At 40.6% G+C, this 26,448-nt stretch overlaps 1 protein-coding gene and 1 long non-coding RNA gene across 3 annotated transcripts in view; both read left to right on the top strand.

The window, feature by feature from the left end:
• The window catches only part of BRD10 (bromodomain containing 10), a 37,632-nt gene that overhangs the window by 5,358 nt on the left and 5,826 nt on the right, over window positions 1-26,448 (top strand). The window contains exons 2-7 of one of the 2 annotated variants that reach the window (XM_081175947.1): window positions 7,362-7,562; window positions 15,465-16,861; window positions 19,007-19,083; window positions 21,583-21,672; window positions 25,181-25,296; window positions 25,869-26,047. In XM_081175947.1, the coding sequence (XP_081032073.1) occupies window positions 7,362-7,562; window positions 15,465-16,861; window positions 19,007-19,083; window positions 21,583-21,672; window positions 25,181-25,296; window positions 25,869-26,047 (2,060 nt within the window). The remainder of the gene's footprint in view (window positions 1-7,361; window positions 7,563-15,464; window positions 16,862-19,006; window positions 19,084-21,582; window positions 21,673-25,180; window positions 25,297-25,868; window positions 26,048-26,448) is intronic. The other variant, XM_081175948.1, reaches the window with a different exon arrangement.
• Window positions 10,567-10,910, top strand: LOC308576541. Its single transcript, XR_014003280.1, has 2 exons — window positions 10,567-10,674; window positions 10,823-10,910. It is a non-coding gene; the product is annotated as an uncharacterized lncRNA (long non-coding RNA).

Below are 26,448 nucleotides of genomic sequence, written 5' to 3'. Positions count from 1 at the left end.
TCTCCAGGCTATAGGAAGCTATCCGCAAGTCTTGCAAGCCCGGTGGGATGTCCCGCGGGCTCACAAGGCTTGTGGGCAGCAGCCTGCAGCCCAAAAGCTGGGGGACAGCGGGGAGGCGCAGCACCGCCACTCCGCTATTCCCCGACCTGATCTGGAGGCTGGCGGGGGGGGAGAAGCAAGCTTGCTTCTCCCCCCCCCCCCGCCAGCCCCACGAGCTCGGGGGATAGCAGGGTGGCGGAGCGCCGCCACCCCGCTATTCCCCGACCTGATCTGGAGGCTGGCGGGGGGAGAAGCAAGCCTGCTTCTCCCCCCGCCAGCCCCACAAGCTCGTGGGATAGTGGGGAGGCGGAGCGCCGCCATCCCGCTATTCCCTGACCTGATCTGGAGGCCGGGGGGGGGGAGAAGCAAGCTTGCTTCTCCCCCCACCAGCCCCACAAACTCGGGGGACAGCGGGGCAAGCTGTCCCTGAAGGCAGAAGAGGGAGACGGAGCGCTCCGTCTCCCTCTTCTAGCTTGGGGATGGCTGCGCAAACCTGGGGGGGGGGGGAATAAAAAATTTTCCCTTGATTTCCCCCCAAAAAAACTAGGTGCGTCCTATGGGCCGGTGCGTCCTATAGGGCAAAAAATACGGTAATTCAAGAGGGTCCATTTTAATTATGTGGGATCCTACATTACCAAAACCCAGGATATGGAGAAGCAAAATTTGCTTTCAGCTTCCCTGTGTGCTTTGTGTGCTTTGGTGGCAGGAAGTGTGTGCTTTCTGTGTTTTGGGGTGTGTGTGTATTTTGTCTCTTTTATCAAAGAGGTGTTTTTTGTTTGTTTTTGTTTTGCAATTCTTGGAGGTCTAAGAGGTACCTCTCTTAACCAAACAGTTTTTAATTGCAACCCAGGATTTCCCCTTCCTTGCTGTTGCAGCCTCACACAGGACCCAAAAAACCAACCCTCAAAGAAATGAGGATGGGGAGAGGCAGTACTAGTGGGTGGATGAATTTGGGAAGATAAGAAAGAATTTACAGAACCACAACCCACATCTAGCCTGTTCCCAACCCCTGGTTGGTTACGGGGCACAGTTTAGCTTGTGTTCATGCTGCAGCTGGTGCTGCTTCGCGGAGTTGGGCAGTGGGATAGCAGCAGTAAGTTAAAAGGACCCCTGGACAGCTAAGTCAAAGGCAACTATGGGGTTGCAACGCTCATCTCGCTTTTCAGGCCAAGGGAGCTGGCGTTTGTCTGCAGACAGCTTTCCGGGTCATGTGGCCAGCGTGACTAAACCGTTTATGGTGCAACGGAACACTGTGATGGAAGCCAAAGTGCATGGAAACGCCGTTTACATTCCCGCCTCAGCAGTACCTATTTATCTGCTTTTGAACTGCTAGGTTGGCAAGAGCGGGGACAGAGCAATGGGAGCTCACCCTGTCATGGGGATTCAAACCACCGACCTTCTGATCGGCAAGCCCAAGAGGCTCAGTAGTTTAGACCACAGTGCCACCTTCGTCCCTAGCAAGCAGTTACCCCAAGGCAGGACTGCTTACAACCTGCCTTCCAGCAGACTTATGAGGAAAAGGATGATAACCATTTCTTGTATGCTTGAGGGAAACCTGGACTGTGGAGAGCAGAGTACTATACAATCTAAATCAATTCACTTTAGACCTTTGGCTACAGTTTTAATAATTCTAAACTTTGATGTCATGATGTCAAGTTAAACACCAATAATAATCCTGTATGAATTTTTCCGTTCTTCCAGTCCTCAAATCGAGATGGTTTCCATATATCATCGCCTTCATAGATAACAGCGCTCTTTCCATCATTAATTACAGAACTGTCGTTCTTAAGTCCCACTGAGGAGTTTCATCCACAATATAAAAACAGCTCTATTTCTCTATTTCTCCTCTCAGACTTAAGTCCTCCGACAGAACTTCCCAATATGGCGACGGTGTTTTTAACTGCGTCATTCCAAAGCCCTTATACATTTCACACTCTTCTTAAAACATGCTCTGGTTCAAAAGTTTATCTCCACACAGCCTTAAATCCACAGCTTAAGTCCTTAAAACGACATTTCTGACTTGTGGGTGGGGGGGATTCTTGTTTAATCACATAAGGAAAGAAAGGAAAGTTTTTTCCTCCTCCCTCATCAGTCCCTTTACCATACCGAGTCCTGGCGTATCTTCTCATAATCTATACTTGTTACTCTGACTCGTCTTGTTTTATCAGAGATCTCTTCTGTTAGCAGTCTTTACTCCCCCTCCTTCCTTGAAATATGTGCATTCGCTTCATCCAAATTGTTTCTTTTGAAGTTCTTGCAGCTAGTGGCGCGGATCAGAGACGGCGTCCAGGAGCGCCAAAATCCCACAGGAGGGCTTTGTGCCTAGTGCCCCCATCCCCACAAATTTGGGGGTGGTATAGGGCACAGCATGCAAGGGCAGTCCCCCCCCCACCATCCTGGGCGGGGGTAGGGAGGCTAATTACTCCCATCATAGCCTCCAAATTACCTCGTGTGGGTCAGAGAGATGTTATTGTCAGCCATCTTCTGATGCGCCCCCTAGTGGGCCCCCCGGAACAGTCACTTATGGGTTTGCGGCGTTTGGGAGCCAAAACGTTCGAGAACTAAGCTGTTCGAAAACCAAGGTACGACTGTCCTTTGATTGTGGTAAAATGCATAATTTAACAAACAAAGGAAAGACACTTCCCTGGGTCCCTTAATGATCAAGTATACCATGCTTGATAACATCACACTTTTGCCAAAGGGATGGCTCGTATCCTGGCTCAGAACTGAAATTGATTCAAGCAGACAACTCCTTCAAAGATTTATTTTACATATAAAACAATGGAGTGAAAAGTTTCCCTTTGCCTTTCTCTACTGAGGATGGTTAAAGTTTCATGATAAAGTTTCATGATAAATGCTAACACAAGTTTGACGTGCCAGAAGGCAGATTAAAAAACAACATCGTAAGAAGAGCCGTGCTGGATTAGACTAAAAGTCTCATCTAGTCCAGCATTTTCTTCCCATAGTAGTCAGCCACATGCCTTTGTGAAGCCCATAAGGATGACCTGAGTTCAACAGCACTCTTCCTACTTGTGATTCCCAGCAAATGGTATACGGAGACATACTGCCTCTGACAGTGGAAATAGAACGTAAAACAAATTCATGGAGGACAAGGCTATCAAGAGCTAACTAGCCAAATGGCTAATTCTCTCTTAAAAAGCCAACAAGTTGGTTTCCGTCACTATAGCTTGTGGGAAAGCCATAGTGACGTAATGAATAGTTAGTTCTCTGAAAATAGTTATAAGCACCATAACAGATTGCTTGGTTAGGGGGTGTAGAAATATAAACTATGAATGTAAACTCAATAATAAGGTTCAGTCCCAACCATGTTTTCTCAGAAATAGCTTCATTCAATTTAAATGTGCTTAGGATTGTAGCCTGGTTTATCTCTTTAATGAGTACCCCAAATATAATGTTTTCATTATAGTGTTGTTAAAAGAGAGAAGTGGGAATTAACCTTACATTTGTTTGCAGTAAATTATCTTGTGCAAACTGTAAAAATGTGTAAAATACTATCCTCAGTTTGCATATCTCCTTTTTTATACTGTACAGATAACAATGTTCTGTAATGATATTTTGATATATGTGTGTAAAACATTACATGAAAATATTTATAACTTCAGTTAATGTTTAATAATATCCAAATCAGACACTCATAAGATTCTTGGGGGAGGGTGTTAAAGCTTGAAAAACAGACAAAGGAAAAACAATATACAGAGGTCAACATCAAATATCAAGCATTTTTTAACATGAAAACTAAAAGAGAAAAAAAAGAAGAAAGGAAAAGAAACTTCCAACTCTCTGTCTCTCAGCTTTAAAAACATTTGCAAAACTCCTGCTCCCTAATAACATCCAATTCTTCTATCTTCCATAAACCAACTTTATTTTCATTCTTCAAACCCAGATATCATGAGCTCATTATCTTTTTGGCTCAAAAAAATCCATAAGGGGTTTCCAATCATTAATAAATGTCAACAAAGATTTTGCTCTAATTAAACACATCAACTTTGCCAGCTCAGCCAAATCCATTAATTTCAATAACAATTATTCTATATACAGATGGGTAGCCGTGTTGGTCTGCCATAGTCAAAATAAAAAAATTCCTTCCTGTAGCACCTTAAAGACCAACTAAGTTAGTTCTTGGTATAAGCTTTCGTGTGCATGCACACTTCTTCAGATACACATTATTCTATAGTAGGTAATAATGTGCTTATAACAATCTCCGTTGTGATCATATATTGCAATAATCTTCTATATTCATTTTCTAGTTGTATATATTGTACATTAGTCCCAGCAGGAAGAGCTTTGGAGGTGCAGATTTTGCCAACAATAAGTTACCCATACTTTGGATATAAGAGTCATTTTTTCTTTAAAAAACAAACAAACAAATAGGGTAATAGTGTCCCCCAAAAGAGATACAGTATAATGGTCTGTGGTCATAACAAGTTAAACCTGAACAGGCAAGCAGTAAATAAATCAGAGAGAGTTTTTCCTGTGTTATTGAATAAGAAAAATAAAAAGAGATAAATCACAAGGGGGATTGGGACAGAGAAGATAAGAGAATCTCCCACCTTGGGGGGGGGATTAAAATCTAGGAAGAAGGGGTTGTATTCAACATTAGGCATACCCAGAGCTGACCCATTTAAATTAAGGGATGTGACTGACATGTCTATTTATTTCAATTGATCTAATCCAATTAAAATTTAGTTTGGATACACCCCTAAGTTCAAAACTAAAGGAAGATAAAATGTTATAAAGTTTCATTAAAGTCTGCAATCCCATGCACGCTTGCAACTTGCTAAGACTAAAACGGCTAATAAACTATATAGTGTCAGGTCTAAGGGTGACTAGATAAATAAGGGGGAAAATGTTCTTTTTTTATTGGGCGGGGGTATTCATCCTTTCCCACACAACTGTAGTATTCTGGAAATCCCCAAGATAAGCTTTCTAATATGACTGTCTACCTATTCTGTATTTCCTCTTCTATATTTCTACAGATAACTGATAAAGATTTCAAGTCTACAGATGACTTGTATGTCCCCTTATTTGTGCCAGGGAGTAAGCCACCCTGAACAGAAGGGGACTTTGTCTGAGTAGACATTCATAAGATGGTCGTATAAGTGAGCGTTATTTTAATATGTTGGGCACTATTTGATCAGTGCCCTTTTTGATAGCATATTCCACGCATCCCATTAAAAGCAGAAAGAGATGGTGGTGAGAGCTTATTCACAGGGTGGGTGGAATCCAGGTTTGTGGAATGGAAACTTTTGATTTTTAAGCATCAAGGCTTTGAACTCTTAGTGGTGTTATCTTGGCTTATCAGACCCCTACTAGAAACAAACTAATAAAATGGACTATACACTGCCTGCGGCAACTGGCTGGACACCTCACCCTAACCTCTGTTCTGCTTCAGAAGAGACGTTTCAGCATGGTCCAGCAGACAATGCTAGACGAGCACATCTGTGTGCAGGCAAACACACCCATGTACACACAGGGAAAATTGGAGGAGCAAACACATGCATTTACAAGATGGTGCTTCATAGAGCTGGCAGTGGAGGAAGTATGGGCATTGCAGATCTTCATGCTCTAACTTAGATTACATGCAGTAGCCTTGGTCCTTTTTACGTATTGCTGACTGACACATACACCCACCATACCTGGCCGCAAAGCATTGTAGCTCTGCCCACACCTCGGAGGTGTCCCTATCTATCTTATGCACTTTTATAAAGTGTTTCACTTGGAATCCTCTTCCAGGAGCACCTGGTTTACCAGAATTTTACTGGATTTATGGTTGATGTCACCTTAGAAAGAGATGGTAATAGCTGTCTCATACGAAAAAGAATACCACTCCAGGCTAACGGGATAAGAGAAGGACACCCCACTTTCTAACTTACTTTCAGTGACATGACAAAACTATAAATAGCTTCCATATAGGAAAGAACTCCATCACTCATTATTTCTGAAAAAATGTACAAAATGTTCATTAGTTTTAGAGGAAATAATAACACTTTGCTAAACTCTACGCAAGTGACAACCATTGCATTAATTCATAAGAAAGGAACCATATTCACCCAAGGACAATTTGGATTCATATAGAACAATATCCATAATCAACTTAGTTGTTGTAAAAACAACAATTTTATTCTTTATGAAATCTGGCTGGGTTATCCCAGCCACTCTGTGGTTGCAGACAGAAGCCTGATTTAGATGTCACAGCCAAACCATGACTTGGCCAGTGTGAGAGCCAGTGTGGTGTGGTGGTTAAGAGCGGTAGACTCATAATCTGGTGAACCGGATTCGCGTCTCCGCTCCTCCACATGCAGCTGCTGGGTGACCTTGGGCTAGTCACACTTCTCTGAAGTATCTCAGCCCCACTCACCTCACAGAGTGTTTGTTGTGGGGGAGGAAAGGAAAGGAGAATGTTAGCCGCTTTGAGACTCCTTAGGGTAGTGATAAAGCGGAATATCAAATCCAAACTCCTCCTCCTCCTCTTCTTCTTGGCCATCGTGAATGAAATTTGGATTTGATTTCTTTCTGCTCACTTCATGTACTTAACAATTCCATACCTCCCTATAGATTTGGATGTTATGGTGAACTATGGTGTATTGTAACATCCAGATCATAAGGACCACAGTTACAGCAAACCAAAGTTTGCTTCCAAACGTGTGAACCAGAAACCATGGTTTGAAGTAGCAGTATTACGATGGATGAACAAATGGTCTGACTTGAATGAAGTTTCTTTAAATCATTCTGATTGGTGTATAAGCTTGAACAAAAAATAATGTGCTGTTACTGTGTTGTGTAAACCAGGACGTTAAGTTGAATGGTAAGCAAATGTGGGTTCCCATGGGGAGCTCACAGCTGTTTTGCTCCTCTGTCGTTCTTTTCACTCTCATGCTGTTCTGAACGTGCTTTGGCCTAGCATGTCAACTGAACCTGTGCTACTAAAATGTGGAAAACATTATCTTAGCAGGATTGCATTGTGTTTCAGAGTATTTTATGTATATTTTTTTTGTATACACTTGTCCAAAAAGGATGAATGGAAACTGATTTGAGAAAATCTGATTACTTCCTCAGAAGAACATTGTTCTATTGTAAAGAGAGAATCTACTTTCAAATTCCAAATGATGGCACTAAATCCAGATTCTTCTTCTTCTTTTTAAGTAACAAGCATCTTCTACCATGAAGAAAACGTGCAGCCATACTACTTGAAGAGTATTTATTTTACTTGGCCCTTTTCTATAAGTTTTAAAAGTGTAGCTGCTGGATTACTGGTGGTCAGGAAAAATATTCTTGTGCATTGATTTGATTTTTCTTTCAAGGCATTTGAGAGAGAAGACAGCAATAGGAGTAACATCTAAAGGGTTCTGTGGGCTGGAAGATGAGAAGGGAACAGCTTGTACTTCAACAAGGCGGCGTTCAACACCACGCAGTTTAGCAGGCTTGACCACAGGCGTGTTTGAATCCGTAATGGTTCAGGTTCTGAGACAGGAAGAGCAACTGAGAGCAAAAGAAGAAAAGAGGTAAAAGGCAAAAGTGGATTGTTTTTAGCTGTTCTTTCCTCCCCAACCTCAACCCCCCCTCCCCAATTTTGCTACTTTGGGAGATCAAACATACCACTCACTTCCCCATCATTTCTGCCTCGAAATTGACTTCTTAGCCTAGGAGTTCTATGTAACTGAACATCACATTTAGGCAGTCAAGCATTTGAAAATGTGTCCTGTGAATTAAGTATATTGACAGTCCAGAATAAGAAGAATCACATGGTTCTGTTCTTTATTCTATGTCTTCTCCTTCATATGTTACCTTGCATTTCATTATCACATTTCTGTTGTTTTGTAATGTATTTGTCATTTTGTGTCTATTAAAACTATATTTTATAGCAAAGCACTTATATTGCAGGGAGAGTATTTACCTTCTCAGTTTCATTAGAATTTTATCATTATTTATCCAGGTATCAGAACACAATCAAACAATACTTACCGTATTTTTCGTCCTATAGGGCGCACCGGCCCATAGGACGCACCTTGTTTTTTTGGGGGGAAATGAATTTAAAAAAATTATTTCCCCCCCTCCGCCCTGGCTGCCGCCCCAAGCCTTGCGCTCACCTGCCCAAAGCACGGGGCACCCTCCGGAGGGCTCCCCGTGCTTCGAGCGACAGGCTGCCGCCCCAAGCCTCCCGCACCTGGCGGGACCTCCTGCCGGGCGTGCGAGGCTTGCAGACACTCGCCCAAAGCACGGGGAGCCCTCCGGAGGGCTCCCCGTGCTTTGGGCGACAGGCTGCCGCCCCAAGCCTTGCGCGCTCCACGGGACCTCCAGCCGGGCGCGCAAGGCTTGCGGACACTCGTGGGGGCTGCAGGCTGCTGCCCGCAAGCCTTGTGAGCCCGTGGGAACTCCCACCGGGCTTGCAAGGCTTGCGGATAGCTTCCTGAAGCCTGGAGAGCGAGAGTGGTCGGTGCGCACCGATGCCTCTCGCTCTCCAGGCTTCAGCGAAAGCCTGCATTCGCCCCATAGGACGCACACACATTTCCCCTTCATTTTTGGAGGGGAAAAAGTGCGTCCTATGGGGCGAAAAATACGGTAATTTGCTTTTCTTAATATGGTGAATTGATATCCATGGATAATATTGGTATGTGGGGGAAATTGTATATATTTTGGGAAGGTGGAGAAGGAAAGAGAGACTGAAACATATGCGAAGTTACTGGTTAGACAGACTGTCTTGCTTTGCTTCCGCAATTAAATAACGTCAATTATTATGAAGGCCTCTTCTCCTACTTCCACTTCTTTCAGAAGATGGGCTTCACTGCCCTGCTACAGTTCTCATTTGTTCTAATTCTTCATAGTTGGAAAATGCTGTGACTTAATGGCAAATGTTTACTCCTTTCTCAGAAATCGTTTTTTTTAAATACAAATTTCATTTGAATTTGTATATAATAATACTAAAACATCCTGCCACATGATTGGCATGCAGAAGGGGAAGCAGGAGAAAGGTTTTTAGCAAGGTAAATGTGATAGTGGCCTGGCTGTAACACCAGTTTTCTGTGTTGTCACTGAATCATGCATCAGGTGTGGAGCATGGCAGTCTGACAACACTGTATCCCAGAACTACACACCTGACTAAAAAAGACACTTCTGACACATTTTCTCCAAGTCATGGTAACTCCACCTCAACATCCAGAAAGCTGTGTATGTGCATTAGCTTGAAACTAAATGGTGTTAGATTTTTTAACAAAACTATGTCTTGATTTTTATTGTTCGTCATGGAATAGTACAAAGACACACACAGAGAGAAAAGTACATAATGCAGACATTAATTCTGTCAACACAAATCACCCCCCCCCAATATATACAGATTGATATTTTTGCTGAAACCCAACTGGTCAAATACTGAGATTAAATTAAATATTCTGCTTTGCTTAGATTATTGATCTTGACAGTTTGGTGGTGATGCATGCTTTGGGTGCTTGGATGTGGTACAAGCAATTATTCATTGTGTGGACTTACCTATGTTTGTAGTAAGAATTGTAAATGTGGTGGTGATTGCACTGTTGTTGCACTGAAGCAGGTGGATCCCTACTGCAATTTTTGAGGCATGTGATTCTTGGCTGGAATTGCAGCCATATATGGAGAATTCAGGTTTTACAAGGGAGGCACATTTCACAAGGCATTATCGTGTCAGGACAGAACTTGTCAAATGCATTTGCACATTGCTTTAGTTCTCAAACACTCATTCCCTCCCCACACATAAAAATGTATTTTAACATCTCAGCAATAATTATTTTACAGTAAAGTTGAGTATGGTATGCCAAAAGGAGTACCTGGGAAAGTGTGCTATGTTGTCTTTAGTGCTATGTGGAAGAGCAACAAATAATTTCTAAGGGGTGGCTTGTTAGACTTCTGTTTTGTTTTATTAAAGATTAAAGGTGTCTAATCTTTAGCATGTCGTGGGGGAACAAGTGACCATGTGTCAACTAACCATTTGAACTGCTAAAAGACTTAATATTTTGTTTAAACATCCCATAAATATTGGTATGTGAAATTAAGATTCAAACTTGAGAAAAGTCTATATGCATCAGCATTGTTCTACCTTGCATTTTAGTTTCTGTGCTATTAATAAGTCCCCTTATCTGTATTATACTGGTAAGAATTCAGGCACATCAGTCGCATGCCAAGAGGCCTAAACTTTCTCTTCTTGCTGATGGGTGGGTATATGTTTGGCAGTGATGTTCTTGCAGTATTTTAGAGGGTTACAAGATGGATTCAATTTTTGCTGTAAATGGCTTTTATATATATATATATTTGTAAGTTAATTTGGTTCTTTTAGTGACTTGTTGAAGGGAAATATCGTCACTGCATTCAGTTGGGCGCATTGTCGGTGTAGTTCTGATGTTTGCAGTAATACCTTAGTATTAGTCTTTCTGTTTCTTGCTGCATGTTCAACTGTGGACAGTTCACATGACCATCCTTTGGCTGCTGGCACAGAAGGCTCTATGTGTGAAAGGATTCACTGGGGGCACACAGAAGTGGAACATCAACTTTCAAAAGACATTTGGAATTCACTCTTCAGGCATGAAAGAGCAAACTCTTGTATAGCAGTGTGTGAATGGGTCATGTGATGCCAAATTAGGATGAAAAGTAGGCTGAGGTCCAAAGGACTCTTGAAACACACACAAACTTTACCACTCTAAATTTCCATGTTACCTGACAAGTTGCTCACAAAACATTTCGCAGAAACCTCTGACGCAACACAAAGAGCCGCAGTCGGGGTGGGGAGGCAATGCAGACATGTATATGACCTATTCTAAGTAAATTTGTTTAGCAACAGAGTATCAATCTTTTTAAAAAAATAAATAAAAAGTATTTCAAAATTGCTTTTTGCCCTTCACGCTGTGATTTATTTGGGCATGATTGGGCTTTTTTTGTAGCGTTTTCTAACATGGAAAGTTTTCCATGTTCTGATTTTACATGCTTCACTTGCACTTAGTAAGTATACATAGTTAATCATAGTTTAATGTTCTAGCATTATGGGAATGAGTCTGTTTGAATTTCAGGTTTGGGCTCCCTTTCCCTCCTGGCATATAAGGTATGAGATTGGAAGCATTTAAACTTCAGTTTCATCATTTTAAAACTATTTGCTCTTGACACCTTTCACTAAAACATAGATTAAACGAACCACAGTTTGTCATTAGCCACATTTAGATCTTAGCAAGCCTTTTGGTTGTGCATGTGGCTTCTTCATGTGAGTGAATAAGCCAGGAAGTTTTCAGTAAGAATAGTTTCAAGTTTTGTACAAACTGGGAAACTGTGGTTACCAGCCTTGGAGCAGGCAAGAATATTAAGCATACTTCATAGTATGGCTTCATGTCCTGACTTAGTTTCCCTGCTTGACCTTAACAGAGTATCGTTAATTAAAGAGTTCTAGTTTGTTTACTGCCCCTGCAAAAGAGGAAGACGAGAGGCTGCATTTGTGCCCACAAGGCTTGCTCATATCTTGGTTTATAATGATAATCAGAACTAGGCCATTGTCCGACATAAAAACAAGCTCCAGTTTGTTATACCTGGAAGCATCCACTTACCATTGACCTCAGTGGAACTGACTTCTGAGTAGGCATGTATAGAATTGTGCTGTTAATTTGGTTCAAACACTGTTTAAACAAATTCAAAGTTGTATTTCCTTGAAATACCTGTAACCCTTTGAAAAAATGACAATAGCATGTGATCCGCTTATTTAAATCTTAACAAATAGAGAAGCCAGTGAGAATTTTGCATATTAATTCCAGCACATCAAAAGAGCTTTGAAAGAGATACATGTATGCTTCCTAGAGATAGTCATTTGAAGAAGTTAATTACAGCATTGAAAGTGATGAATTAGACTGGTACAATAGCTGTTTGTTATATTACATATATCTATCTATCTATCATCTCAGGAATTTTTCTGTAGAAGCTGTGATGCAGTTCTAAGCCAGGATGAAATTTTCCTATATTTTCTGGCTGTAGAAGAAAAATAAGAACAAGAAGGAGACCAAACCCATGGTTAGCATTTAGGTCAAATTATACTTGCACCAGCCCTTAGGATCCTTTGTCAACATGCCTGGTTTCACAATACAAATAATGCCAGTCGGTCATATTAAGAAACTGATTAGACACTAGCTTGGAATCCGATCTATTAAAGCTGTTTTTATTTGTTTGCTTTAACATGTTTCACAGCTGTGAAAGCAGCTTAATTTTCCTATAACATACTCAACCAGCTATTTAGATAGTGCCCCGAAGGAGGAAATGTTTATGTTCCATTTACTGAAAATAGTAAATGTTTATAGTGTAATATCTGGTTACAAATGAAATTAAAAACAAATTTGAAATATATAAGTGAATACAGTTATGGGGAAAGCGAATGAACATTAAAGTTTTATAATCATAAAAAGGATGTATTTTGAGTTTAAGATGTGACCAAGTCAGAGTTAAAGCACTATTACTTTCTATTATTTGTAGTTGGAGACTCTTAAGAATGCTGTATTCAGCCTAGCTTATTGATCTGGATATTTTTCTAAATGAGAGCAAAGTAAGATACTGAAATCCAAGTCGTCATGAAATTCTATCTTTAATCAAGATTCAATTGTACATCATAAAATGAAATAAAAAACTTTTTTTAAAAAAAATCAAGCTGAAATTGGCAAAACGTAACTCTGGTTGCAAAGCACGGCTTTCCTATTCTTTTCCTCATTGCAGCCTGCTGAAAAGCTGCTCCTGATAGTCAAGGGCCCCTTTGGAATGGCATGCAGTGTGACACCAGTGGTTGTAGCAGGAAGAGAGAGGTGGGGAGAGAACACCTTGGATTAGTGGAAGTGCTTTCCAATTGCGCAAAGCATCATTAGCTACAAGCATGTCTTTCTAGTTTATAGCATGGTGTGTGTGTGTAGGAACAGTAATGCACACTCTTACTTGGAAGCAAGTCGTATCAACTTGAGTGGGAGTTGCTCCTGAGCACGCGAGGCAATTAACAATGCTGTGTGTTCTAACAATTAATATTTCTTTATTGAACAGCAAGAATTGACTTGCCGTATAAGCACTTTTCTCTCTTTGTCTCTACCTGCAGGCTAATGGCCCCATGGCTCCTGCCTGTAGATATTGTGGAGTATAATTTAGGATCATAGACAGCTGCTTTATGCCAGGCCAGACTTATTGTCGGTCTAGCCCAGTATTATCTACCCTGAGTGGCAGCAGCTCTCCAGGGTCTCAGCCAGAGGTCTTTCCCTCACTCTTACCCCAATACTTTCACCTAGAGGGGCCAGGGATTGAACCGAATACCTTTTGTTTGCAAAGGACATGCTCTATCACTGATCTATAATGACCCCTTCGCTAAAACTCCCCCAATTTCACACTGGTAATTGTCCAAATTATAGACAGCTGAACATGAATGACTGTTATAAAGGCTTGGTTGCAGCACACAAGATAATTGGACAAGTGCTAGAGCCCAGAAAGGCCCACTCTTGCCAGGCTACTGCCAGTCTCTGCCCTGGGCTGCTGCTTAATGATCCTAATAAGTGGCTGCTGTTGCGAACAGACTGCATGCCTGCTCAGGGGGCATAAACATGGGGACAGTGGCCTGAAGGTGATGCTCAGCAGTGCTCTGGGCTTTTGAGCCTGAACTCATCTGCACCATCATGTGAATTATGTTGGCTCCACCCCATTGTGTGCATGTTGTGGCCAGTGGCGGATTGAAATGGCGGTTCTGGCAAGTCCAGGTTTCAGACCTGGCAATCCATTCAGCACCACTATGGCAGCCAGGCACAGCACTTCACTTCCTGTGGAAGTAGACTGCCAATCAGAATTTAGCAAGTGCGCTGTGCGCAAGTTATAGCCCCCATTTCCTTTCCTTCTCCTAGGCTGATGAGGCAGAGTTAAATGCAGTATAGATTTGAAGAGAAATAGCCATTTTCTATAACATCGTGCTCTATAAACTTTTTGGCATAATTCTCTCTAATGGCAAACTGTGATGGTGAGCACTGCCAAACTTGTAACTATGGCAGGGGCACTGAGGAATAATCTGCCTGATCAGAGGAGCTCTGATGTTAGCAGAAGTACAAAAAAGCTCTTTAAAAAAAGAACCCGGGGCACAGTTGTTGGCATCCATATGTCTCAGGAGACAATAGAGGAGTTTGCCTTTGGGGGTGAAGCCAATTCTACAGCTGTAGAGACCAATACAGGAGAGACATGTTTTGTTGCAAGTGGGGCAGATAAAGATGTCTGGCTGTGCTGCTGTAGATGCAGCATGGTATTTCTTCTCTGTGTGCTCCTTCCAGCCGTCATTACTCGTCTGGTCACTGCTATGGATGCACAACCTGGTTGCCGGTCTCCAGACACTGCAGTCATCTGCAAGCGATTCCCACACAGTGGAGTTGATTTGCCAGCCTTCATGTCATGTTTGCAGACATCTTTGTAATGCAGAGCTGGTCTGCCAACGTGCCTGGTGCCTGAAGGCAGCTCCCCATAGAGTACATCTTTGGGAATCCTGCTATCTTCTATTCTGTGGATATGACCAAGCCAGTGTAGACGTCGCTTGAGACAGGAATGAAAGCATGCAGGGATTGTGGGCTTGGGAGAGCACATACTTGTTTGAGACTCTGCTCTGCCATGTGATGCCCAAAATCTTCCTGATGCAGTGCATGTAGAAGGCTTTGAGGCATCGTTCCTGGTGGTTGTAAGTTGCCCATGACTCTCTTCCATAAAACAGCATGCTCAACACGCAAGCCTGGTAGACCTTCATCTTGGTATTGGATGTTAGCATCACATTCTCCCATACCCTTTAGGAGAGGTGAGCCATAGACACATCCAAATATCCCAACAAGAATTGAGCATGCTTAATAGCCATGGAGTACTGTGTCAATTGTAAAACAGAAAATACAGGAAGAGGTGAGGCTGAATGGTGTTCTTGAAGGGAAAGATTGACTGAAACCCTGAACATCAGCACTACTGTTAGGAGGAGGAATACACCACAACATTTTGTTGTAGGTTCCACTTCTTCTTTCTTATTGGTTAATGGTGTGCATGTGGAAGAACTGAAAGGGGAAAAGTCTTCTGCTGCATTTCCATTTTCTGTAGAACTATGTATGACATGTAGAACTTATATAACAAATATATGAAATGGAGAATAGAATATCAAAACAGTTGAATCTGATTAGGATTTTAAACATGTTAATTGATGAATAGCTACCATGACCAGTAGCAACAGGGCCACATAAGTGCCAGTCTCTACCATTTCAGTAGCATCTGGATTTATATATTTCAGCTCTGTGGTGTTACCCAAAGTCAGTAAAAATCTTTATTTCTCCAAGTATGCTTTCTTTATTGCTTTTAGATAGACATTTTATTTTTATTTTTTTTCTTGCTGCCTTTAATACTAAACCTGACTTGTTTTCCTTTCTTAGGCTTCGAGAGCAAGAAAGAAAAGAGGCAGAAGAAGCTAGCCAAAAAGAAATTGAAGAATGGGAGAAGTCTCTTCTGTCCCAAGCATCACCTACTCGGATGGAAAACATGTGGGAAATCCCAGCTATTGGTCATTTCCTTTGTTTAGCACAGCATATTTTAAATTTGCCTGAAATAGTCTTTTATGAGCTAGAACGCTGCCTTCTGATGCCTCAGTGTAGCGCTTTTTTGTCTAAAATAATGACTTCTTTGTTAAGTCCTCCTCATCGGAGATCTACCTTGCATCGAAGGCCGACTCTTCCTTACAGGACTTGGGAAGCAGCACTTAAGCAGAAAGTACAGCAGTGGTATACAGCTGTGGGGCAAACGGACAATCCTGACAGCTGCGCAGAGAAACTTGGTCTTTGTCCTCAGTTTTTTAAAGTCCTTGGGGAAATTAATCCTTTGGAGGAAAAACCATTTCATGAGCTCCTGTTTTGTCAAAAAGTATGGCTGCTGAAAGGCCTCTGTGACTTTGTGTACGAGACCCAGAAAGATGTGCAAGATGCAGTACTCGGACAGCCTATCCACGAGTGCAGGGAGGTGATACTGGGCTATGATTACTTAGAGCATGCCTATGTTCACTTCCCACAGTTCTGTGGTGCAGATGTACGGATTTACAAGCAGAAACCTTTTCATGCCCCAGAGTTTCCAGCTCCTCCCATTAAGGTGAGAAGAGTACCGCGGATTAAACTGGAGAAAGTGAAATGTGAATATGTCTCCAAAAGCAACGGCGAAATTAGACTTAGCGCTAAAGAAGAGCTGCCTTGCACAAGGGCAGAATCTGGAAACAATATCGGCTTAGCAAAGATGCACTTGGACTGTTTGGATGTGGCCCCAGAAAATGACACAAATTCCAACTGTGAAGAGAAAATTCGTAGGGACTGTGACTTTACAATAGATTGCTATAAAGAAAATCGAGATAAAGCCATTGTTCCAGGAGATGTTGTTAACTTTGGGGAGCCCCTCAGCCCGGGAGAAATCAGGGTTGTGGAAAATGGGGAGAAATGTGGTGAATCTTCTGTAGTGAAAACCGAGACTACCCCGTTAAAGGAGAACACTCTTAAAACTTGCCAGATGCATGTGAATGGGAATCACAGCGACAATCCAGACATGAATTGCCACAAAGTTGCAAAAGAAGCTACATCAGAGAATTCTGTAGAAAACAAAACACTACAGTTTACTAAAGTGCGAGCAAAAAAAAAGAAAAAGAAGAAAAAGAAATTGAAAGATATTTTGAATGAAAGCCTTCAGAGAAAGCGTGAGATTCACCTCCACTCATTGAAATCGTATAAACCTGAGATCCAGAATAAGTTGCTCATGATGAAGAAGAAAGCCAAACACAAGAAGCACAAATCGGGTAAGGTGATTTGAGCAAATACCTTTATTTCGGTCCTTTGCATGCACAGCTGCGGAAAAATTTTAAGTGTCTTTGTACTTAAAACATTTGATTTGGGCTCGTTTAAAAAAACGATTCTGATACTTAGGAATTTACATTGCTTTTTCCAGCCCTGTTTTAGTAGCCTGTGGTAAAAAATACCTGACTGCTCACAGAAGATGGAATGAAAATTCCAGATTACAAAGGAAATATTACAGGTGCTTCAACTGGCAGTCAGTCATTGGGGAGTTCTTTAGCATGAAGCTACATAGGTATCAATATAGTTTTCCTCATAGGGCAAATACTAGCACAGTTTACATTGGTAAATTGAATTGGGTTGGGGAGTGAGAAGGAGTTATGTGTCTTTCATTGATCCAGTTTGCCGCCCCACCCTGTGGCTTTGAATTGAAAAAAATGGGGGACTATGGGAGCCACAATCCAGTTACAAAGTAACCTTTATTAAGACCAAACAAAATGTCACAAAATTGTGGAAAGTTTTCAGGTTCTGTTATTCAGGCAAGATCCACAATGTGTGTGGGTGTGGGAGGAGCAGGAAAAGTCACCATTCATTATCCACCCTGGATAATGAGCAATTAATTTGGGTGTGGACAGTGGGAGAAGGAGCAATGAATAAGGTTTTAAAAAGAGCCTTTTAGTGTGTGAGAGAGAGAAGGGGAGAGGAGAAGGGACAGAGCAGCAGAAATAATTTGCAACAATTTTCATATGCAGACATTGTAATAAAAGGTTGTTTAAAAATATAAATAATGTTTAGAAAGTGTGTTCTCCCCACCCCCACAAACACCAAAACTTCAGGATCATCCACCCAGTGCAATTGGCAGTAGGTTGAAAACAGAAATACTATACTGTTTTTTTCATACAATGCATAATCACAATTAAGGTATGCATTACCATATAATGGGGTGATGGTTGCTAACTTACATGGCTTTGAAAAATAATTAGACAAATGAGTAGATGTTAGACGTATCTTACGTTGATTAGCCATGATGCTAAATCGTTCCCAAATATTAAGAGACAATAGATCTCTGAAAAATCAAGTGCTATTGATAAAAACAGGTTATGATTGTTGCCCTTACACTCTGCTCCTTTGTTTTCCTGGAACCATTTGGCTAGTCACTGCTATTTACAAAATTCTTCTTTCAGTAATTCTTCTATTTTTCTATGATCCCTGGGGAGTTGAAGTTAGCATCCCTTCTCTCTGGAGTTGTCCCAAGAGAGAGACAATTCTGTACACCTATCTTTTGTCAGGTGGAACAATAAATAGGTAACAATGGGAGTGATATTGCCTATCATAGGGATTATTGAACTCTCTTACAATAGATGCATGCTTGTTGGTATCATTAACATGAAGCCCAAACTCTTATGTTGCTACCCTGTTGTACACAACTCCAGAGGGGAGATCTTTCATGAATATAAAGTATTTTGTTAAATAGGTGAGATAGGGGGTGTATCCTCTGTTTTTAGTGGTCCCTATACAGCTGTATGGCTGATTGACTTCCTTCAATACTTATTTGCTCTATGCAAAGCACATTGATGACTCAAAGTAAGTGATTGGCTTTAGGGCTAAGAAGGATTTCTGCTCTTATCAGTTGTGCAAATGCGGAGGACTGTGGATGTTTGTCTTTTTGAAAGCTTTAGGCGTTGACTCCTGGCAAGTGAGCTGACAAGCTTTTTGCAGGTAGAGAGCAGTATAGGTTGTTAAGGTGCAAATGTAATGTACGTATAAGATTTTTGGAAATTTTGTTTTTTAAGCGTGTTTTCAGAGTTGACAGACTCAACAGTCAGGCCTATGTATATATAGTTCTCTTGGGAATATGAATATAGAGAGCCTATTGTAAGAGGCAGGTATAGTTTTCATATGGGAGGAGGAGTCACAATATGGAATTTGAGCAGAAGGATTACTAAAAAGTATTAAAATAACTTCTTGTATGTCTAATTTTATGCAAAGATTACTACTCAAATGCACCTTCCTGAAGAGAGACTTATCACAGTTTGTTGGTTGTTAGACAGTCTTTGTTACCATTTAATTTTCAAGACTTTATGTAATTTGAATATATGGATATATGGATCTTGATATCGACAAATTCAATCTTTTTCTCTCCCTTTAAGGAAAGAAATCAATATCTAAAAAAGCAGTTACAAAGAAGAGGAAATCTGTTACGAAGCCTGCTGTTCCAGAATTTCAGGTAAGTGGTTCTTGTTTTTTTAAAATAAAAAAAATTCCTTCTAGTAGCACCTTAAAGACCAACTAAGTTAGTTCTTGGTATGAGCTTTCGTGTGCATGCACACTTCTTCAGATACACTGAAGTATCTGAAGAAGTGTGCATGCACACGAAAGCTCATACCAAGAACTAACGTAGTTGGTCTTTAAGGTGCTACTAGAAGGAATTTTTTTATTTTGACTATGGCAGACCAACACTTGTAACTTGTTTTTTAAATTATTTTTGCACTGTTTTAATTCTTGTACTTCATGTAGTAGAAGGCAGAAAGCCAAGAAAAAGCATTTTGTTTTTCTCTACTGCGACAGATGAACTGAATTAAGCTGACTTAATACATATTCAGTTATGTATATTTTAGTTGATACTGATAGTAAAACATACTAGGATTTGTACTAAAATTACAACAGCTAGAATCCAAAAGGGCTGTGTGCAGTTTCATGCAAAATAACTAGGGCTTTTATGAAAAGCCACACATGAAAAGTCAGGGTTGCCTGACCTTCAGAACAGTAGGCAATGCAACATGTAGTGCTGCTTTTTGGATTCAGGGGGAGTGGGGAATGTGTTGTTTATGGATCATAGATGAATAGACAAATAACTTAGAAGGGAATAAATTCACTTGTGATGAAAAAGCACTAATATCTAAAGTAAAAATATATTTTCCCAATTGTTTTTTTGGGAAATGCCAATTGATACTGACAGTCACTATAAATGTTAGGATTTTTAAAAAGAAAATTATGCCAGTGTTTTCAGTTTTAACAACTCCTGGAACCAATAGATTGGACAATTCCCTCTTGTGTGTGGCGCTGTTTTAGCTACATAGGATCCACACTGGGAGAATGAGTTCACTGTTGTTCTATGGGAAATTCCTCTCCTATGTTGACAAAATCACTAGATTATGAGTCCCATCAGTGGAGCCCTGCACAAGAGCTTCCACTTGTGCAGCAGGGCTTTCCCCCTCTCCTTCCACACCAGGTCCCCCATACTCCCCAGAACTGGCTCTGTGCAGGTTGGGAGCAGGTTGGGAGTTTGCAGAGGAAAGAGAGGGGATTATTCTATCTGGCAAATATAAATGCTTGCCTTTATGGAATGATCACCGTAGTGTGATATTTGTATCCTATTAGGTTTAGTCAAAAAGGGTGGGAGGGGACAGAAAAAGTTGTCAACTTTTTTTTTTGTAACCTGGCTCCTAGGTCTTTAATGGGGTTGCCAACATTTACTGGCTACTGCTGTTTTCCTGCCTGCAACAACCAGTTCACATTAACTATGTTGGTACCCATGCCCTAAATTCACCCTGGTTTATTTCTGCAGGTTGCATGGTTGTTAAAGGTGCAGGAACAGGCCTAACTAAGATTCTTTTGGCCACATGGCAGTCCTAGTCTTCAAAAGTTGCAACAGAAAAATATAAATTCAGCAGATAAAGCATGCACAGTTGCTCCTGAATCTCTCCCTTGTTTTTTCTCCCTGAATGTTACAAACTATTAAAGGCTAAAGCCTGACCTTTGAGTACTTTCATCTCTACCTTTCATCTCCTTTCCCACCCCAAGTCCTTTTCTGTCCCTCACACAGCCACATTCTGTAATTTTCCAACAGACCCTCATTCACTCTCAACTCCACACTGCATTCCATTCTCACAGCATGTTTATACTGAGCATATGCGCTGGACACACTTATTAAATTCAGTTTATTAACATTGGCTATCAAAATGCCTTTTTAATAAAAACTACAAGTCAAGATGTTCCCCTTAACCTAACACAACAAACCATTTCCCAAAAGACGCAATACAGATGGGGAAATATTTCTCCCAAAACCACAACAGCAAAGTTTATGGAAGAAAGATGAACTAGCCAAAGTCTCTCGTTAAAACTCATTCTCCCAAATTTGGCATCCTCAAACCTATGTCTCCTACACTTGCAAGTTTCAAATCAACCCATTGACTATTTTCTAACTTCGGATGCCATAGAACTGACTGTCCCCCATTGCTCATTTTAATAGTGGAATGTGATTTGGTAGAACACCCTTAACATAGGGCCAAATACATACATCATTATATTTGTATGCCATATTTTCTTAGTTCAAACCATGCTCAAGGTGGCTTATAACATGAAAAAATACATAATTCAACACATAACAAAAGTAGCCATAAACAATAAATAAAATATCAAAAAATATACAGCCAGATTGAACAAATTCCATATAAATCATAATAAAGATAAAAAATTAATATCAATAACAGCAACAGCTCCCGTAAGCAATACCCCAGCCCAAGAATCTCTTTAGCAGCCTCAGCTTTTGTAGCTACAGTTAGTCAAGGCTCCCTCCCAGGCCAGGTGGGAAAAGACCTGCAAAGCAGGAAGCAGGTCAGACCCATTGACTTCTGAATAAATATGTATCAAATTTTACTGAACGTATTATATATTTTAAAACTCCCTGCTTGATTATGTTATCTTTCCCCCCCTCTTATTTCAGCTTATTTGCACTAATCTCGATGAACTCAGGGAATTAATTAGAAAAATTGAGAATGAACTCAAAGATGTGGAGAATGTTAAAAAGAAATCGGTATGTCTACTTTTTTCTTTTTTTTAAATGCAACATGTTTGGATGGATTATCACTTACAGGTGTTTTTAATTTGTGCCTTCTCCAGGTGAATCATGGAAAACTTTTTAAAAGTTTCCACTGTGGCCTCTTACCAGCTATTAGGAAGAACAATAGTGTTTGAGCAATACTCTCGGGCTTTTTAAGTCAAATAAAAGTTGGCTTATGGCTAGCTCTGTAGACCAGTGGTTCCCGAATAGCCAAGTATTGCAGACCCCCTGTTTTTCAAAAGCCAAGCCATGAACTCCCTACTTTTGAAAAAAATTGATATCTCTATGGTAGCTTTTGTTGTGTGAATGGTACCACGGACACCCCCCCCCCACACACACCCATCGGTCATTGAGAACCACTGCTGTAGACAAAGGGCTGTATCCATTCGTGCAAGGACTTCTGCTTGCACAACGGAACTTTCCCTCTTTCTCGGTGCCCCAGATAGAAGTTCCTGCACAAACAGGACAACTTCATTGGATATAACCAATAAGGTGTTCCTCTTCTTTACTCTCACTGCTGTTTTGTGAAGTGCTGCCCTTTATCTAATCAGTTGAATTTAGGTTGTTACCTTGCTGGACGTATCACGTTCATATGGTGCCTAGCACACTGTTCCAGTTTTGTTTCCCACCCTGAATCTAAGAGAAAACCATGTGTGAGCCTATATGTCATCTCATATTGTATTAGAGTGAAAGTAAACTTAGTCATGCTCCATGGCTCTAGCGATATGTGGATATAACTTGTATTCTGCTCAGTGAATACTGAGATAACCAACTGAGATATCATCCAACTGAATTACAAGAATTTTGAAAGAATTGTTAGAATGATAAGACGTCGAAAGGTTGATTCCAAAGGTATACAACTATACATGGTTGTAAATGGCTTTTAGAATTGCAAATCATGCAGTCAGGCTCCTGCAACTTTTTCAGAAGTTACAGGTTCAGGGATATGTTCCTGCTACTACTTTACTGTTAAGTGGAAGAGATCTGTTGAATGGGGCAAAGGTGTGTATTTGTGGCAAAACTGCTGCCCCAACCTGCTTGTTTCATAGATATTAACTTGTTCCTGTGTACTGTATATGTATATTTGTATATGTGTCATGGAGTTGCATGGGATGGAACTTGAAGAATAAATAATTTAACTGGACAGTGGAACTTACTCTACTGAAGAGTAGTTGATACATCTTTCTGTACTTTTGTTTTGTGGTAGAATGTAGATTAACAGGTTAATCATATGCATGTTTACTCAAAAATATGACTTCATTGAGTTTTATGGTACTTGCTTCTAAGTAAGTGTGCCTAGAATAGCATTTCAGGTGTAAAGTCCAGCAGTCTTTTTCCTAAGCACTTTAGAATCCATATGTACAACTTCTGCCTGCTTTGTGTTTACAATATGATAGAAATTGCAGGCAAGCTCACTCTAGTTAAATATTAATCTACAATAGATCTATATTGTATTTGTTTTCCATCCCTAATCTTTCATCCAAGCTGCAATCTATGTTTTTCTTACCTTGCATTGCTGACATCTCAGTTCACAACACTTTTTCTCTAAACACTGCTTTAAAACACACACACACACACACAAACACACACACACACACATCTTTCAGTTCAGTTAAGTCACCATTAGGTTTTTGCAGGAACAAGTTGATATTCAGAACTTAAAAGCAGGACAGTCTCATTTGGGCTCAAATCCTGTATCTGTTGAACCAAATGGATATAAGATTGTGCTGTTAAACACAACATGAGCATTTAAACCTAAACTTAGGGTCCTGTCATGTGCCATTGCCACACCAGGTCTGTGTTGATTTGTTTTTATTAATAAATTTGCTTCAAAATATTTGCCCTCCTTTCGGAGGCTTCATATGCAGTATTAAATTCCATATTCCATCTGCTTTTTAAATCTATTATCATTAGGGCTGGGCGATATCATCCTATGCCCTTTTAAAATGTGGGGGTTTTGGGGGGGCTGGGTTGTTTTTATTTTGATTATATATTTTGTGGTTTTATATTTTGATTTTGTTCTGTGACCTGAGACCTCCGGGTACAGGGTGGTATATAAATTCAAATAATAATAGTAATAATAGTAGTAATAGTAGTAGTAATGATAATAATAATAATTAATAATAGTCAGCTTTTCAGCATCGCAATGTATATCACCAGTGATACATCACAGTGTTGAAAAGTGGAGGGAGGAACAAGCTGCATCAGCCCCGCAAGGCACCAGGGTGAAACTGCCTCAGCTTCCTTGGCAGTTTCACCCTGGCTGTTCGCGGGGCCAATGCAGCTTGTTCCTCCCTCCGAGCACCAGGTGCTGGCAGCAGAGGGAGTCAGGTGGAGGCAAACTCCACCCCCAATATACTGCCAATTGAAGGCACCATCACACTCTGGCACTCAAACCGGCCCTGGGCAATGTATCAATACATCACCCAGGCCTAAGTTCCATATTCTTATGTTCACCTTCAGATTTTCTAGACCATTCACTTAGATTTCACTGCATACTCCAAAAGGAATTCAAAGGGCTCCCTGTAACTGCTGATTGGCAATTAAAGCGACCTCTTTTGAACTTTTGACAAGTGTCAATGGCCTGCCATAACTAGGCGAAGAACTGGGAATCTGCTAAGAAAGAGGTATGGAAAACAGCAGAGATAGGTCACAGATATGTTGAGCATATAATTCATTTAAATGTCAACATATCTGCTTCGTTCAAATTTGTAAGGGAGCCTACTTGGCCCAGTGGGTCAGTTCACTACCGAGCGACAAGATTGCTAACAAGTAGTGGCGGCAGGTCAGTTGACATTTCAGTTCAACATCTGAAATTAGTCTTGAGCTGTAATCAAACTGCAATCCGCTGTAATCTGAAGTACTTTCCGAATAATGGCACAGTCCTGCGCATGGCAACCCAGACGTATACTCCATTCATCTTCTTTTGTATAGAATTACAGCCTAAATCATCAGACCTGTAGGTAACTTTGTCCTAGGAATGAGCGGCTGTTTAAAGTTTCAGGAAAAAATGGGCATTTCTTAGTTGATTTCTTTGCAATCTAAATAAATATGTTTTCACCTCAGCTTTCTATTCATGACATTTTGAAATATGTATTTTTGCTTAAAAGGACATATCTGCTAGCTCCTGCAGTTTTACACTTGCAAATATGTTTTTGGGAGTAGTCCAGTGCCACTCAATGGAAAGGTTATTTTGGGGGGGCATAAAATTTCACAGTAATTTACCTATGGGTTACTTTTCTCCTGTTGTGGTTTTCAGTGGGAGCCGTTTTTAATTTAGGTCTTTATTTGTAAATCCTCTCAATGCTGGTCACATCATAAAACAGATTAAAAGAATAAAACAGAAACCTCTGGTCTTACCATTGTGAAAATAAATTGGAGGAAAGTCTGTTGACATATTGTTGTACTATGAAAAGATTGTACTGTGTATCTTTATCACATCCAAACACACTACAATAATGTCCTATTTTTATGTATACAGGGAAGGTGGTATCACCGAAAGCAAGCTGTAAAAGAACTACACTGTACTCTGCTGCGACTGCTCAATGAATTGCTACCATGGGAACCAAAACTAATGAAGGCTTTTCAAAGAAACAGGTAATTAGCTGTTTTAAATAATGTGAAATGTAATGACTCTGCACCAGTTATCTTGTTTTGTGATTGCTCTCGTAGTAGACAAAAGAAGCCTGACATTTTAAGGTACTTCCCACCTTAGACAGTGATGGGTCTAGGTAATTATGTCACCAGATCTGTGTCTCTAGCCAGAATTATCCAGTTTGTTTCCCCCCCCAATGATTTTGTTATTGCAAATTCATTAAAGAAAAAAGAAAAAGAGAGACTGAGAGAAAACAAAGAAGGGAAGAAGCACAAGAAGAAAATCCCGTCAGCTCACATGAACGATACATTTAAACATCAATAAACATCTTAATTTACACATATAGATCAATGTGCCGTCCAAGTATTTATCCAAGCAAAGTATGCTCAAATGTAGCAGTGACATTAGGGTCATCAGACCATTATGTAATAAATGGTGGATATTTATCTTTCCAGACTTGAAGTAACTCTCTTAGTGACCATTTAGGCTGTGTAAGATCCTTTATTGTCCTACCATCACCATACAGCAGGAATATCATGTCAAAGTCGTTCTTTCTTGTGATGTTTTGTTGAAGGTCTCGGTTAAAAAAGGATTATGATGACTTCAAAAAGCAGCCAGATCATGATAAATTTACAAGAGAACAGTGGACTAATGAGGATTGTGAAGTAAATACTGGCATGGAGGTTTCCACTAAAGCAACGAGTGAGTCCCCTGAGCACAACGAACTTCTGAAAAGGGATTATACAGATACAGGTAAGTCCTTTGCTAGTCATTGTGAGTGCCTAGTCCATGCATATGGTTCTTATTTTAGTCAGCTAGAGTTTGAGTGGTACAACACAGGGCACTTCAGCCCAGTTCCCACCATGAAATTTGTGGGGTGCTTATTTATTAGGGGGGGGACTCAGCAATTTATCTAGCTTTAGGGTCTCATGAGGATTTGAGTAGGACTGAGCACAGCTCAGTGCACAGGGTGGTTGAAGCTATGCTCACTCATTACTATGAACAGTTGCTGCTGCCTCCTTTTCCCTGAAACCCAAGAACTTACATTTGGGGAAGAAGAAAACAGAGAAGATAGTCCCAGTAGAAGAAGCCATGGCCCTGGGAACACCTGCTGTCTGTCCTTTTCCTTCCTCCAAAGGTGTGTTCTTTGGTTT

This window comes from Podarcis bocagei (genome assembly GCF_964188305.1).
Source record: "Podarcis bocagei genome assembly, chromosome: 17".
Lineage (NCBI taxonomy): Eukaryota > Metazoa > Chordata > Lepidosauria > Squamata > Lacertidae > Podarcis > Podarcis bocagei.
Note: the sequence above shows the minus strand (reverse complement) of the source record. Positions and strands in the feature narration are given on the sequence as shown.